The sequence below is a fragment of the Anticarsia gemmatalis genome, chromosome 13 (assembly GCF_050436995.1).
Source record: "Anticarsia gemmatalis isolate Benzon Research Colony breed Stoneville strain chromosome 13, ilAntGemm2 primary, whole genome shotgun sequence".
Classification (NCBI taxonomy): Eukaryota; Metazoa; Arthropoda; class Insecta; order Lepidoptera; family Erebidae; genus Anticarsia; species Anticarsia gemmatalis.
In genome coordinates, this window is record NC_134757.1 from 9,896,858 (window position 1) to 9,913,526 (window position 16,669).

Sequence of the window (16,669 nt, forward strand, 5' to 3'; positions counted from 1 at the left end):
CATTTAGTTTTATGGGTAAAATGAGTGAGAATGAAAAAGTTTGTTCGTTTATATGTATATTCTTCTGAATAGATTTTCAACTGGTGGTACGTTGATTAACAGAAATTGCAAGTTTCATACCTCTACTTCTACATAACCTAGCATTTAAGCAAAGTATTGTATACTACGCAATTGATGTAAACAAGCGTGACGTAAATGTGCAGGTATGCTGTTAATAGGAGTGTAAAATGCAACAGCTGATTAACAGGAAAATAAATGTTGTTTACGATAAAAGCCTTTAATAAAGCTATACTTTCATAGGCATAATGACAAAAGACGAAAGATAGTGCAAATACTTTTTAACTGAGGTGATAAGCGAAGTTTAGTTATTTAGGGCAAAATTCCCATACAAACATTCATCCCCTCTTCTAACCCCTTATACCCCTGTAAAAATAGCTTATGTGTTTTCTCAAAGTCCACTCTTTCAATTTCTTTCAGTTCTCTTAAATTCAAAAGCGTAAGACACTTTCACATTTATAATATTAGTAGGGATTAGTAGAGAGATATGTAGTAGGGATTTAAGAAACTGGGATAAATTTTTTACTTATTTGGATGGAATGATCCCATTCTTGCAACTGATAACAACTGTTAAGAATGCTAATTTGCATTTAGGTAAGCAAGTGTATCAATTAACAGAAAATAATGTCATCACGATCGAAACATTGTCATTGTTACCATTCTTCACACAATAATCAATACCTTCGGTATATTGATTTCGTTTTCCTCATACCAATATTATGTCTACATAAATAATTTAGTCTCACTGTGTGGTGGAGGCTTGGCTCGACTAGTCCGGCACGTTGACGCGACACCGAGGTTTATCACGTAAACTTAGCAGCTGTTCACATTGACAAACGATTATCTGTCGCTCTCATCTTTGCCATAATCTTGAAATAACGAAATGGGGTTTCTAGTTCCTTATATAGAAGCACAGGCGCAGATTATAAACAGCCATTTTCAATATACTTACTCTCGGAGATTGCAGATAGATTGCTATCCTAGATTATTATGTAAGAACGAACCATCATTAACTGATTTGGTTGGATTGTAATGAAAAGTATAGTAGGTAAGATAAACTCATTGATGGACAATAGGACATAGTTTAATCAATGGATAGGTAAAGTATGGAAGACATCTATTTCATTCAGTAGTGAGCAAATCTCAATTTCAAATCAAGTTTGGGTACATGAAACAGCCTAGGAGCCTATTTTCTCGTAAAAGGTAGGAGGCATCTAGAAAATAAAGATTTTATATGTTTTTTAATATTAACAGTAGTTGTAGCATATGTATTACGGTTATAAAATGGTTCCATTACGACGCGATAAAGGATAATATGTCATATTTGATGTAGTGTCTGTATGAACACAGGTTTACCATCTTGTTTTTATGTAAAACTTCACTAAGGCACCATATTTCTGCGTTCAATATAAGCAAGAGCTTGCTCTACTACGTTTTAGTAATCGCTTGAAGATACAACACATACAAACAAACAGTTTCAGTGTGAAGTTAATTTTAGAAGTTATTTTGCATTTTAAGGAAACACAATGGTAAGTAAAGAATAATTTAATATATTATATTTTAGGGAACGAAAGGAGAAAAATGTCGTTCATGTACTTTTTACTGACCGCCATTTCTCGAGATACATCTATAGCTTATTCTAAATGTTATTTTTTCTTAACATAAATTAAGTAATACATTTTACTCTAATCATAAATAAAATACTTATAAGATTAAACTAATAAAAAATTGTAACAACAACTGTGCGTATAACAATCTCCTTTAACAAGTAATTTTCTTCCAATCTCCCTCTATCCGAAAGCGCAATTTGTAGCAAAATACATAGTTTGTTGCTGACGCAACTTGTGGAAAACGTAACTACCTGTTAGACGACGCAAAGCGTACTTTCATAGTGAAATCTAGAAGCTTTTCCATCGATCATTAAACCATTTTAATGAGAATATACTACGAGATAATCTACTAATGATGATGGTAATTTATTATAAAGATGTTTGTTTCAGACGTCTTACACAGACAAGGGGAAGAAACCAGAAGCTGGACGGTTCCTTGCATTCGATCATCTCACATTCTGGGTGTCTAATGCGAAACAGGTAAATAGATACTTTCTTATTGGATTTTCATAGATTTTTTTTATAGTTTATAGTTTTTAAGTGTAGCTTAAGTTAGTTTGTTAATCTTATAGACGAAGTTTTCTTTAATCTTGCTCTACATCTCTCTTGAATACTCTTGATTTATATAATAGCTGAAGCCATTTTTAAAAGTTGACTTTTTAATTTAAAAAAAAAAGTGGTTAACGATAAATTTTAATCACGTGAATGTCAAGGTTTTGGTATATTAAACGTCAGTCGAAAGAGTAATAATTATGCTTTTACTTATTTTCCCTGTGCGACAACCAGATTATTATTAAACAGCCCAAGAAGACAACATTATAAGTTTTAGTTCTTAAGAAAATGGTAATTAGTTTTTTTTTAAAACTCAATTTATTTGTTTCGTAACTTAATTGGGATGTATTACTAATTAATGAAAAGGAACAATTTATTTTTATCTTCCTTCTTAATTATTATTTTTAATTTCCTTTACCCTTTATGCGATAAGTGTTTATTAAAAAGACTGGTTTACGATTATCTCATGAAGTTAGCTGAGTAACTTTATGCGTTGCAATAATTATTATCTCACGAAGTTACCTGTTTCTTACTAGCAAGTATAATATAAGTTTATTTGACAATAAATTATGTATGTTTTAGGCAGCAAGTTACTATGTGTCGAGGTTCGGCTTCGAACCTTTGGCGTATAGTGGACTGGAGACTGGTTCGAGAAAAACAGCTTCGTATGCCGTCAGAATGAATAAGGTAAACCAGTATTGTGATCAGACGAGCCTCCGTCTACTATATTTATAATAGTTGTATTTTTATTTGTGGAATTTTCTACGACGCGATGTCAAATAATGATATTAATGGACAGACTTAAGACACTTAAATTGGATAATACTGATTTTAGTATTGTTTCATATTTTTAAACTGCTGAGAAGTAAAATAATGACTAAAAAAGTAAAATAAAATAACTTTAACAAAGTGTGGTATCTCGTCCGTCATGGACATGGTGCATAACCTTAGGTTACATGAGCTTTAGGTCTTAAATTACTATCATGAGTCACTTATTGAGTTGATAGTAACTACCGCTAGCCAGGGTCAGGGATTCGATATCCTCAAAAAATAACCATTTATTTTTAATAAACATAACTTTTCAAATTCCACAAACAACTAAAATTCCTCCTGACAGGATATATTTGACTCTTTGCCTAGCTTTAAATAATGTAATTTATAAGTACAAGACTTGACGAAATATCATTTTAATTTCTAATAGATTATCTTCGTACTCCGCGCACAATACGAGCCTGAAGAAACAGACTTCGTGAACGAGGTAGCCTTCCACGGAGACTTCGTTAAAGACGTGGCCTTCCAAGTGGAGAACCTGGACTACATCCTAGAGTACGCCAAGAAGCAAGGAGCCGTGGTAGTCAGGGATCTGTGGGAGGAAAAGGACGAGTACGGAGTCGTGAGAATGGCTACCGTGAAGACGGTACGTAACCCACTAAATAACAATATTTAAAGCCCTTGATATAAAATCCTATTCAGAAAAAAAATCCCTTTGCCTAAAAGCGTAATATGATTTGGTTACCTTATTTGTTTATTCTTTTGTTAACTTTTGTGGCAATAAAACCGATCCCGTAAAATTGAATTCTAGTTCATTAGAAAATAGTTGCCTTTAGAAATTGCTTAAGTATTTATTTTTAAATTTTTCATCAAAGGATTATTTAATAATGCTTATCTTATTATTAATATCTATATTTTAGTAAATTTATTTGTATGCACTAGATTATAAACATTTTATAGGAGTCCAATAAAATTCGTTATACTTAATGGTACTTATGGTGTATGTAATTTTAATGAAGCATAATTTATTTATGATTATATTTGTTTCAGTACGGTGACAACACTCACACGCTAGTGGACAGATCACAATACAAGGGACCTTTCTTGCCTGGATACCAACTCTTGACTCCAGACCCTATCAATAAGTTCTTGTAAGTATTCATAACAAGTCATTATATGCCTAGTAATATAAAATAATTCTCTCGTTTAAGATTCAGTTACTGTTTTAAATTTTAAAGTTAAAACACACTAGAATAGTAGCTTTCAGTAGCTTTAGCTTTTTTCAGCTAAATAATTATAATAATTTGTAATTTCTTGTCTTAATAATAATGCGAAATTAATACATAACTTTTACCACAGGCCCAAAGTGGAGATAAATTTCATCGACCATGTAGTCGGAAACCAGCCTGACAATGCTATGGAGACAGCTGCGTCGTGGTACGAGAGATGCCTTCAATTCCATAGGTAAGTTAGAAAAAAACTTATAATTAAATAAATATACATTTTAAATAAATATTTTCTAGACAAAAGTGGTTGGTTATTTTGTTATTTAGTTGTATGTTGAAAGTGCAAGGACAAAAAGAATCTCTCCGGCGGGGAATCGAACCCCGGTCTCCCGCGTGACAGGCGGGGATACTGACCACTATACTACCGAAGACTTGTTAATAGAGTTTGAAATATCGGTTTGGTATCTAGTGTCAATCAATACCTGAGATAAAGCTTCTGTGTTTGATCGAATTGGCATAAAATGCGATTACTTATCAATACATAATGAATTCGGTAAATTGTATAGACCAATAATGTCTTTTGTTAGTAATACAAAGTTGGTTGCCACTATACAACCGGCGACGGCCTTGTGTATTCGCATGCAACGGGAAATTATTGTGTTTTTCAAAACTATGTACCTATTGACCGTTGTAAGGTCACTGCAATCTATAGTTTAATTCTCGGTGATATGTAATGAATAAGTATATTTATTTTCGACAAAATAATTATCATAGGTACCTACCTACTATGCACCTTTTTTTACTAGGTAGTAGATATTTTATACCCTTTTTTTACTCTTTTTCGATTAGCTAGTTGTCGCGATTAGCAAGCCAGCTAATTGTCTTTTTTTTTAAATAAGTAAAAATATTCATATTTCTTTTTTTCCATAGATTCTGGTCGGTAGACGACAAGCAAGTGTGCACGGAGTACTCAGCTCTTCGTTCCGTGGTGATGGCCAACTGGGAGGAGACTGTCAAGATGCCCATCAATGAACCAGCGGCTGGTAAACGCAAGAGTCAGATCCAGGAGTACGTGGAGTACCACGGAGGAGCTGGTGTACAGCATATTGCGATCAATACTGAAGATATTATTAGTGCTGTGAGTGTACTTCTTTTGCGATTTTTATTGACAATTTTTACCGAATATTGTTTATTTTTTTATATACATAGGTACCTACCTATGTTCGGGTACTCTTACATAACCATTGATTCATTGGTAGTACATTTTTATAACGTAACTTCGTCGTATGTATAGAACAATTAGCGATATTTTTTTCGTAATTGGTACCATTATTATATTGTGAAATCCATTGAGGTTCTTATTTTATCGATTCTTAGTTACATACTCATATTCTGTTCATGGCTGTTATTAAACTAATACTTATTTGAAAGGGTTATCTGGTTTTTTGTTAGATAAATTCTTTCGTTATGCAAGGGTTCGATTTCCGCGGAATATAATTCTTAAGTGATTACCTTTTTTAGTCCATAGGTAACTCACTAATAAACTCTACTCATTTTAAGTTAGAGTTATTACCACAATTAAAACTACCTTTGTCATCTGACTGTCCTTCAAATATGATAGGAAACCAGTTTCACTGTGCTATAAAGTTTTTTGTATGAGAATTACTGTAAACTGGTTAGCAACTCTATATTTATAGATTTTTTTGACATTTTACATCTAATCAGATATTTGCATAAATGATTAGTTACACGAGTATCAAATGTATTTGTTTGATAACTAATTTTAATCTTTGACTTGGATTTTTGTTTTAACTTAGTTCATGATATTAAGTAAGTAGGTTAAGTACAAAGTAGTACCTACTTAAGCTGCTTAATAGCACGTCTTGTCTCTTTTCTTCTTTATGTCTTGTTTCACAACTTCTAGTTAAGTAAACGGTCAGCTTAACAGATTGAATATTATTTAGTTATTTTTATTAATTAACTACTACTACTATCACTTATTATATCAGATAGGTTACCCGATACAAGCCATGAAACTGGCCCTAAAATGAGTACGATAACCAGTATTAAGATAATAATGTACAATGTTTAAATGTACCTACTCTTTTCACAGATCGAAAACCTCCGTGCCCGAGGCGTGGAGTTCCTCTCAATACCTTCAAAATACTACAAGCTGATTCGCGAACGTCTTCAACAAAGCAAAGTGAAGGTGGCTGAGAGTATTGACATATTAGAACGATTAAACATCCTCATAGATTACGACGATGATGGATACTTGCTGCAGATCTTTACGAAGAACACGCAGGACCGGCCCACTCTGTTCCTGGAGGTTATACAGAGAAGGAATCATAATGTGAGTAGAAACAATTGTACCTAGATTCGTCGTTAGTCCCGAAAAATTGACGAAATATCTTCTTCTTTTTTTTTTTTTTTTGCGAGGGTAGTTGCAAGAAGAAGGAACTAAAATTCTGCTCTGCGTATTTTAATTAAATTTAAATAGTTATTTTATCTTATTTATACAATTTTATGTTTTCATTTCTTATTCATCTATCTACCTGCCGGTTACAATATTTCTCTTCGTTGAATCCTTCTCTTCTGCACTTCACTACTCACTATCTACCATTGACTACACTGAACTACACAAAATGGACACCGTGCAAGCAACACTGAATGAGCTCAGCACCAGCATCAACAGCAGAATGGCTGATTTTGAAGCGCAGCTACTGAAGTCCGCCCCTCTGAGTGTCTCCAGCCTGGCCTCCGACTTTGCAGCGTACAGGGCATTTGTTACCCAAGCCCTGACAATGCTGCAACTGCAAATTGACGGGCTTGCACGAACAGTCGACAGCATGGAGATGCAGCGGCGGAGGAAGATACTGCTGCTTCATGGTGTTACGGAGCCTGCCAAGGATGAAGACGTTGCCCAAACACTCACTAGTGTCGTTGTCAAGCAGCTGGGCATTGGTGATTTCTCCAATGATGACATTAGGCGCTGTCAGCGAATGGGGCGGAAGACTTCGGCTAAGAAGCCCCGGCCAATACTGGTTAAGTTGAGGGACTTGGAGTTGCGTGATAAGCTGTGGTTCTCCAAGACGAAGCTTAAGGGTTCCGGAGTCACCATGTCGGAGTTCCTCACCAAGAGCAGGCACGATGTGTTCATGGCGGCTCGTGAGAAGTACGGGGTCAACAAGTGCTGGACTCGGGATGGTGCAATCCATGTTCTGGGACCGGACGACGTGAGGCACCGTGTGACAACACAAGCCGAGCTGTGCAGCGTCGGTGAGCTGTTGCCCAAGCCGAGTTCGGCGCCCAAACCACTGGTTGCCTCAAAATCGAAGCGAGTAGCCCCCAAAAAGTGAGGTCATCCGAGTTCATAACTAGTCCAGGTACACTTCGCATGTTTACTTGCATAATTCATTTCTTCTACCTCCCACAAACATTATAATATATGTGTTTATTCTCCCGTTTGACTTTGACTGACTTTGACATCTGACATTTCTGACACTTCATACTTAATGTTACCATATTAAAAATCTATTTTTTACCGTTCTTACCTCTCGACTCTCTAGTATTTTTAAATTTATATACACATATTATTAATAACATTATTAATATTATTATTTTCTTCTTTTATTTATTCTATACAATCCTGTTTAAGAAACTGTCGTATTATTTCTATGATTTCTTTTTTTCCTTTCTCGTACCTGGACTAGTAGTTGTTAGGTGTTAATTATTATTATTTTTTTTTTTTAATGTACCTGTTTTGTTCTCGCAGCCGGCAGATGGAGCAATAACTTTTGTTTATCAGCCTCTATTATATATATAGTATATATTTATTTTTATTGTATCTTCTATTTATTTTTTATTAATTATTTATTGTTATTTATCTTTACTAAAATAATTAACTTATGTCACTATTAGACAGTAGCATAGATAATGAAGAATATTTTTCTGCAAGTAGTGATACCAGCTTCGTAAGTGTTCCATCTCTTGCTGAGACACTGTCGTCCCAGTTTTCTGATTTTCCCAGGAACTTTAATGTGGTCCATATTAATGCTCAGAGTATTCCGGCCCATTTCCCGGATATGCTGGCTACTTTCGACTGTACACATATTCATGCAATACTTGTTTCTGAGTCTTGGCTTAAACCATGCTTAGTCTCCTCTGCTTATTCACTCCCAGCCTATGAGCTTATTAGAAACGATCGCGCAGTGGGAGGTGGGGGTGGTGTGGCTATCTATCTTAAGCAAAATATTCCTTTCTCCATAGTTAGCATGTCACCGCAGCCCCCACCACCAAATGCTGGCGAGCATCTTTTTCTCGAAGTTGAACTTCTCCACTCCAAAATTTTGCTCGGTGTTTTTTATAGTCCTTCTTTACGTGTAGATTACTTCACCTCTCTTGAAATTCTATTAGAAAATGTTCTCCCCGTGTACAGTCAAACCATAATCATGGGCGATTTCAACACCTGCCTCCTTAAAAATGATCACCGTTCCTATGCACTCCAATCAATCGTTGACTCCAATAACCTCTCCATACTTCCTCTTAATACTACTCATCATTTTCCTAACTGTACTCCGTCCCTGCTGGACCTTATCCTTATTTCTTCCCCTCATCGTGTTTCCAAGCATGGTCAGTGTTCTGCAGATGCTTTTTCCTATCATGACCTCCTCTTCTTGTCTTACCGTGTCCGACCTCCGAAACCTAAACCTAAAATCCTGGTGCAGCGCAACTTTCGTGAAATGAATGTGGCAAATCTTCGTGCGGATGTCAACAACATTGTCTGGGATTCTCTCTTTGATTCCGAAAATGTAGACGAGAAAGTTGAGCTATTGACCTCCAGTCTGATAAAACTCTACGACACTCATGCACCATTGCGTAAAATAAGAGTGAAACATCTTCCGTCACCTTGGCTGACGGACGACATTAAATCATTACTCTCCAAGAAAGCTGCTGCTAAAACGAAATTTAAATGTCGTCCAACCAACGCTAATTGGAATAAATATGTCGCAATACGTAATCACTGCAGTAAGGTGTGTAGGAATGCACAACGCCGACATATTCATGCATCTGTCGAAAACGGAGATCCAGCCAAAGTCTGGAAATTTCTGAGATCATTGGGAGTTGGCAAATCGCGCCAAGACACAATTCCTAAATCTCTCGATCTGAACGCTTTAAACCAGCATTTCACTACATTACCCAACTTTGACCCCTTACTAAAAGATAATACTCTAAAATCTCTTTCACTAAGTTCGACTCCCGATTGCTTCCCATTTGACTTTCATCAATTTGCTGCTTGTGACGTTAAGAAAAGCATCCTATCTACTACCTCGAATGCAATAGGTACCGATTGCGTCAGCCGTAATATGATCCTTCCTATCCTTGATGAGATACTCCCTGTCATCTGTCATATCCTTAATTTCTCCATCTCCAGGGGCATCTTCCCATCAGCTTGGAAAGACGCCCAAATCACACCTCTACCTAAAAAATGTAACCCTTCATCCTTCTCTGAATACCGGCCCATTTCTATCCTACCTTTCCTGTCTAAAGTTCTTGAACGCCTCGTTCATGATCAGCTTAGTTCCTTTCTTTCCGAAAACCAACTCCTTAACCCACTCCAGTCTGGTTTCCGTCCCGGTCACAGTACCACCACAACCCTGGTTCATATTACGGAAGACATTAGGTCAGCAATGGAAGGTGGTAATCTAACAGTGCTTGCATTGCTAGACTTTAGCAACGCTTTTAACACTGTTGACTTTGATGTACTTCTCGGGATACTATGCTCTCTTAACGTATCTCCAACAGCGGTTGACTGGTTTCGTAGTTACCTGTTTGGGCGCCGGCAACGTATCAGCATCGATAACACGATCTCCGCATGGTGCCCGTCATATGCTGGCGTTCCGCAGGGCGGCGTTTTATCCCCTCTTCTCTTCGCAGTTTTTATCAACTCAATTTCTAACTTCTTGACTTCCTCCTACCACCTCTACGCAGATGATCTACAGATTTACTCCCACGCTCCTCTAGATAGGTTGACGGAGGCTGTTCAAACTATAAACACCGACATGATGCCAATTTGTGACTGGAGCAAGTCGTACGGGTTAAAGGTCAACCCGGATAAGACCCAGGTAATTGTTGTTGGCAGTTCGAGAATGATCTCGAGAATCGACTGGTCACTGATACCCCCCGTGTCTTGTGACGGTATTGATATCCCATACAGTGACAAAGTCAAGAATTTGGGTATCTTCATTGATAAGAAGATGTCGTGGGTTCCTCAAATCCAACACGTCAGTCGCAAAATATTCGCTTCGGCGGGGTCTTTGCGCAGACTGCGTAATTTTCTTCCCATCACGACTAAAGTTGCGTTAGTACAATCCCTTCTTTTTCCCGTTCTTGATTATGCTGATGTCAGCTATCTTGATCTCACCGAGGACCAATTGAATAAACTTGAGCGACTTCAAAACTTCTTTATTAGATTCATATTTGGTTTACGCAAGTATGATCATATTTCTGAATACAGACATAAGCTCAAGTGGTTACCCCTACGTTCACGCCGGAATGCTCACATTCTCTCTCTTTTGTACAATATATTGTTTAATCCCTTAGCGCCCCCATACCTTAAAGAACGTTTCGATTTCTTGCATGACACGCATTCAAGACTCCTGCGATCATTGGAAAATTTAAGATTGAAGATGCCAGTGCATTCCACAAAGTTTGTTGATAGATCGTTTTCTGTTGAAGCTGTACGATTGTGGAATGCACTACCAGTGTCAATACGACGTGCTCAATCCTTACCCATTTTTAAAAAACAAGTTAAGGAACACTACCTTTCGCTACAAAATTAATTATTTATTTTATGTATTTATTAAGTATGTATTTTAAATATATTATTTGTGTATCATTTATATATATGTATGTTTATATTACTCTTTTATATACGTATATGTCAATATTTATATATTCACTATCTACACTCAATTGTACTGCCCTCCTTCATTCAACTGCTTTTATATCTCTCCATCCAATGGTTGCCTGGAAGAGATTGCCACTGTGCGATAAGGCCGCCAATTGTACTTTTATTTTAAGTTTATTTTAAGTTTGTTCGTGTTTCCTTTATGTACAATAAAGAGTTTTTCATTCATTCATTCAAATATCAAACTCATATTGTTGCACGCATTTCAAGATAATTCTTGTGTTGACTTGTGATGCTCTATATAAGAATACACTTAAATAACTCAATATAATTTACTCAGCTATTGATATTATATTTCTAGTATAAGAATAATTTAGTCTGAAGCATATAATATTTGATAACAATCACAGTCTCAGATTAACTTTTGACATTAGTTTAGTTAATATATTATTTTGAACGTTAATATTAATAAACTTGTTTTTCAGGGTTTCGGCGCTGGCAACTTCAAGACGCTCTTCGAATCGATAGAATTGGAACAAGAAAAACGTGGCAATTTATAAATGTTAAACATATTTCGTTAAATAAGTGTGTAAATAAAAAAGTTTACGTATGTTTCTTACAAATATAAGTAAGCTGTAACTTCATGTTAAGAAAGTCTTTCAGTTCAACAAGTTACAAAATGTTTATAAATGTGTATTTTATCGTAATTTCAAGTTGTTGTCAGCCATTTTATTGTAACTACTTGATAATATAAAGATGTATGAATAAAACTCACATAAAAAGAGTATCATTTAATTGAAATACCGTTGATTAACATTATACACCTCGTTGCAACATCAAACATTTTTTGTTACGAGTGCCTGCGTATTTACAAAACGTTTTACTTGTGAAAAATGCACATAAATCGAAAACGTCGCGGCATCCACGCGACTAAATAAATATTTATATTCACAAATATGTAGACAGCACCAAAATATTAAAGACGGAATACGATTTGGTGTAGAAAAATGATATATTGATTACTCTCGTCAAAATTCACCTGACTATGAAGAGAGCAGGAAAATAACTCAGGTTAACATTATAAAGTAAATGATTTAAATCATTAATATTGGATTTAAATGGCCATCAATAAATTAATTTTAAAGAAATTATTTGATACGATGATACTTTTACATGGCTGTGAAGTGGTCTTTAATGTCGCATAAACACATTTTATTTACCTTGCATAAACTAAAAAGATAAGCATTTCAATGATAAATGAAACAAAATAATTTATTTAATAATTATATGATTAAAAAATCTTTTTTTACACCAAATCGTAACCCCGGTTTAAATCACAAAAGTCAAAATCCGACGGACATAACAAACATCAATAAAATGTATGCAAAAGTAAAACATAATTGCACAATATACGGAGTCATGACTCCTCCCACTTTCGACGAAGATAGCCGAAGATTGCCGAACAAACTTCGTGAAACTTCGGGTATCTTCGTACCTGCGTACGAGTTTTTTCTCTACAGATTCGAAAGTGCAAGAAAGTCATAATAATTTGTCTAAAATCGTTATTACCGACTACATCTGTTGAGACTGTCAAAATGCCTTATTTACAATCATTCATTCGTTCATTCCCGAACGAATGACAACGTCAATTTGAACGACATCCGATTGACTGATTGAACTAGTACTACTAAGAACTAGAATTATTTGAAATATTTCGAGTTAACTATATTTATTGGTATATTAAAATGGCCGTTACAATTACTACATGAGTTTATATACTATTATGTATAAAGCAGTAATTTGCCACAAAATTACGAAACACCACATATGTGGCGCGGCGCTGTTGTAAGTAGTGAAGCTGGTACCCTCGGAGATTTTTTCTCTCTGTCCCTCATATGCAAATAAAAAAGAGATAAGTATACGTTTTCGTAATTTTGTGTCAGAAAAAATGCTTTTAGATTTAATCTACTCATTACACGATCAATAAATAAGTATCGTGCAAATCTTAAACCTAGTTTCACAGTTTATGAATAAGTCTCAGATAACCAATCTGCTGGATAAAGTGACAGTAGATGTATTAAATAGACTGTATAAATTCCATGCAGTAAGCTATTTGATACTTATCCATAAACAAAACTAGGCCTTATAAATAATTCAATCAGTCACTCGGACATACAATTTAAACGCCCTGTTTCACTCATCAGATCTCTAAAAACGAATATTTGGTATTATTTTGTAATGAAACAGCGTATCACTAACCGAAACGATATATAATCGATATAATAGCAAATTTGTATTACAACAACATTGGATAAGGCTACGCAAACCAGTGGAGGCGCTGAAAATACTGAAAATAAATCAATCTATAGATATAAAAATGAATCACCGAAATGTATGTTCGCACATAGTATTTTAACAAGTTAACTAAACAGGATTTTTAAATATGTGCGTAATTGTCGGGATAAGGTTTGTATTGGATCGATGGGATTAAAATTCCCACGGTAATGGAATCAACGGGATAAAATTAACTCTTATGACGCTTGGACGACGTGGCACATCATAGGTATTAGGGTTTATTTTAAATTAATTTATTCTCAGTTTTTTGCGGAGTACGTCCGGTGGTTTGCGCTGAACCTAAAGTGTATATCCATGAAATACTTCGGAATTAACCTAATGTAACCTACCTGTCTACAGTCTCTGATAAATTTGTTAAATTATGACGATTCTCTCTGTTTTATAATAGTTATATAACATTATAGAAGTAGTTTTACTTCTAAATAAGTAGGTATTGGATAATTTTGTACCGCAAGTTCAGTAGAATAAAGGCTTAAGTAGTCATATAATAAATGTTGTTTAAGACCTTTCTACTGAAATTGCGTTGAGAGAATCGACACAATTAAGTGGGCATATTTGTATGACATACAGACAGATTTTATTGAAATAAGTTCACAAAAAGAGTATTAATATAGAGAGGCTATATACGTATGTAAAATAAAATAAAAGTTAGTAAATGCAATGTTAAAGTTTTGAATAATGCAGATAAAAAATGAAGATTTTGTGAACTATTTCAAGTCGGTCTCGTGACGTCACAATTCATAATACCGAAAATAATTCTGATTTTGGAGAGGATTTTAGAGACTATTTTCTGCAGAAATTTCGAGACTTAGAACAAATAGGATCCATTACATACATAAGAGACTAAACATAAAACTGCTAAGCGATATTTATTTGCCAAAACAATTGAAAAGTTTTTCAATTTTAGTGATCATGATCGCATTGCCAGACTAAAAGACAGTTTTGCTAACACTCCGTTACTTTTGGAAATTTGGGAGCAATATAATGATATCACGTTTTGAACCAAAACTTTCGCATCGCAGTTTTACGTTCATGCCAAAGACCAAAGAAAATTCAATAAAAATAACAATATTTTTTTATGAAGTCTCGAACAGAATCCTACCAAAAGCAGTACAGTCGAACATAACACAGAACGTATCGTCCCCGTAGAACGAAAAGTCATTAAGTAACAAAATGTTCAAAATCGACTTATAAATACCAATAAAATCAGTAATTTTTTCTCCATATTTCTGTCTTACTCTCGTATTCATAACGTAATTATTTAGAAAAATGTAACTCGCGAGACTTAATTAAGTACATTATTTGATTTGTGACAGTTGAGTTACAAGTAACTAAGTCACCTGATTACTTTTTCTCTTCTTTGTTGAAAAAGATACTTACGCATTAAAGTTCCTTATCTACTTTTTCCGCATTATTCCCTATAGGCATGTCTTAAAAAATAGTAATGCGAAAACTCATCAAAGTGACTTAGTAATTTTATTGTATGTGATATTTTGTGCGAAAAGTAACTAACTACCATTAATTATTTTTCGAGCTATATTATTTAAGACCAGACGTTTAAAAGAAAAAACGACAACTAACTATAGTGTTCTGGTTAATATTTTCCCTGACTGTAGATGACATAACACATTAGAGTATTATAATTAAAATGTTTTGGCTACTTTTCACTCAGCAAAAACACTACTAGATGAAAGGTTGGTAACTATGTCCCGTGATACGATGCTACTTAGTGAGATTACGCCCTTTGACCTTAGGACACTCGCCGCGCCCGCGCATTATTGCAGTCATTCGCAGAGGCGTATTTTAAGATGGCACACCCTGGGCTCCGCTAGCTTTCCGCCCCATCAAGGAATGAAAAAACTGAACTTTATTTTCATTTTTAACATATTAGTTTTTTACATTGTCCTGATCAATTTTATTTATTAAATCGGCTTTAATCGACCTTCACCTCCTCTGGACAGGCTGAGTAGTCCAGATCTGTAATGCTCAGTTCCGCGGTCTTTGTGGGCCTGGACACTCGGAAGGTGTCCTCCCCGATAACTTTCCTCAATTTAGAGGCCAGGGCATCCGCTTTTCCGGTCCCTGACCCCTGGGAGCTCAACATTCGAGCTCCCGTAGCCGCAACCCCGAAGCGGACTATTTCATTGTCGGCTTGGTTTATTTTGTCCTTTGCGTCCCTAATAACGTCTCTATATGTCGCACCGCTTTTTGCCGCCTTCAGCTGCAGCTGGAGCCCGAAGATTGGGCGCCTTCTTCTTCCTCCTTCTTTTATTACAGAATTGATGAGTATCTAAACGACAATAGCTCTTGGGAATAGTCGCTCGCTTGATTAGGATTCTTTGAAATTAGGGAACTTTGCCAAATAAATAAACTCAGTAGCAGTAGGTCTAAATATTGTAAAATATGGGCACTTAATGATGCAAATAGGTGATGTTACATACAATTTGATGTTAATCATAAAACTGACACTTTTTTTCTTTTATATTGTTCACAACCAATGTGCTCACTTGTTGCCCATATTCTTATTATCACATGCTAGTAGGTGCTCCCAACATACGGTATGATCAGAGACTAATAAATAACCGTGAGTTTCTTGCTAGCTCTTCTCATAAGGCTCCACCCCCTTTCCGAGCTAGTGGTAGATTCAGTAATTGTAACGACTATCATAAGTGTCAATATTTGACCTAAATGAATAAATGATTTGATTTTGATTTTCTTGCCCTTTTTGTCGGCTTCCGTAGCCTTGGGCGCCTTGCTATTTTTCCCGACGAGCTGCTACTCTTTGGCAGCCGTCGGTTTAGTGAACGGCGCTTTGGAAGCCACTGCACTGTAAGACGCGGCTGTTTACCCTGCTTCTCCTTGGTCCGGAGACCTGTGAGCTGCGGTGCGGTGGCGGTGGCGTGGCGAATGCGTTAGCAGGTACAGCTGAGGACGCTGCCCCTGGTTTTTCTGGCGCGGGGGTTGATGCCGTTGCCTGTGACATGTGATCGACCTCCTCTTGCAAGCGATAATTCTGGGCCTGACGCGCCAAATTCTCCTTCGTGGCATACTGCCTGCTCGACTCCGACACTGCCAGTTTGACGTTCCTGGCAGCGTCTTTGAGGGACTTTATAAAGGTCACCCTTGAGGTGACCGGATTGGTCGGCCACCTCCACCACTGCCTAGTGGTGAGTGAGGATGGTGTCCGC

The 16,669-nt window shown here is 36.0% G+C and overlaps 1 protein-coding gene and 1 non-coding gene across 2 annotated transcripts; one reads left to right on the top strand and one right to left on the bottom strand.

Annotated features, from left to right (window-relative positions):
- The first annotated feature begins 1,428 nt into the window (after window positions 1–1,428).
- On the top strand, window positions 1,429–11,908 carry LOC142977855 (4-hydroxyphenylpyruvate dioxygenase-like). The gene is made up of 9 exons (XM_076121968.1): window positions 1,429–1,586; window positions 2,058–2,147; window positions 2,802–2,906; window positions 3,421–3,636; window positions 4,041–4,141; window positions 4,350–4,454; window positions 5,147–5,354; window positions 6,330–6,569; window positions 11,612–11,908. The coding sequence occupies exons 1-9, from the start codon at window positions 1,584–1,586 to the stop codon at window positions 11,684–11,686; spliced, it is 1,143 nt and encodes a 380-aa protein (XP_075978083.1). The 5' UTR covers window positions 1,429–1,583; the 3' UTR covers window positions 11,687–11,908.
- On the bottom strand, window positions 4,576–4,647 carry TRNAD-GUC (transfer RNA aspartic acid (anticodon GUC)). The gene has a single exon. It is a non-coding gene; the product is annotated as a tRNA-Asp (tRNA).
- Window positions 11,909–16,669: the final 4,761 nt, after the last annotated feature.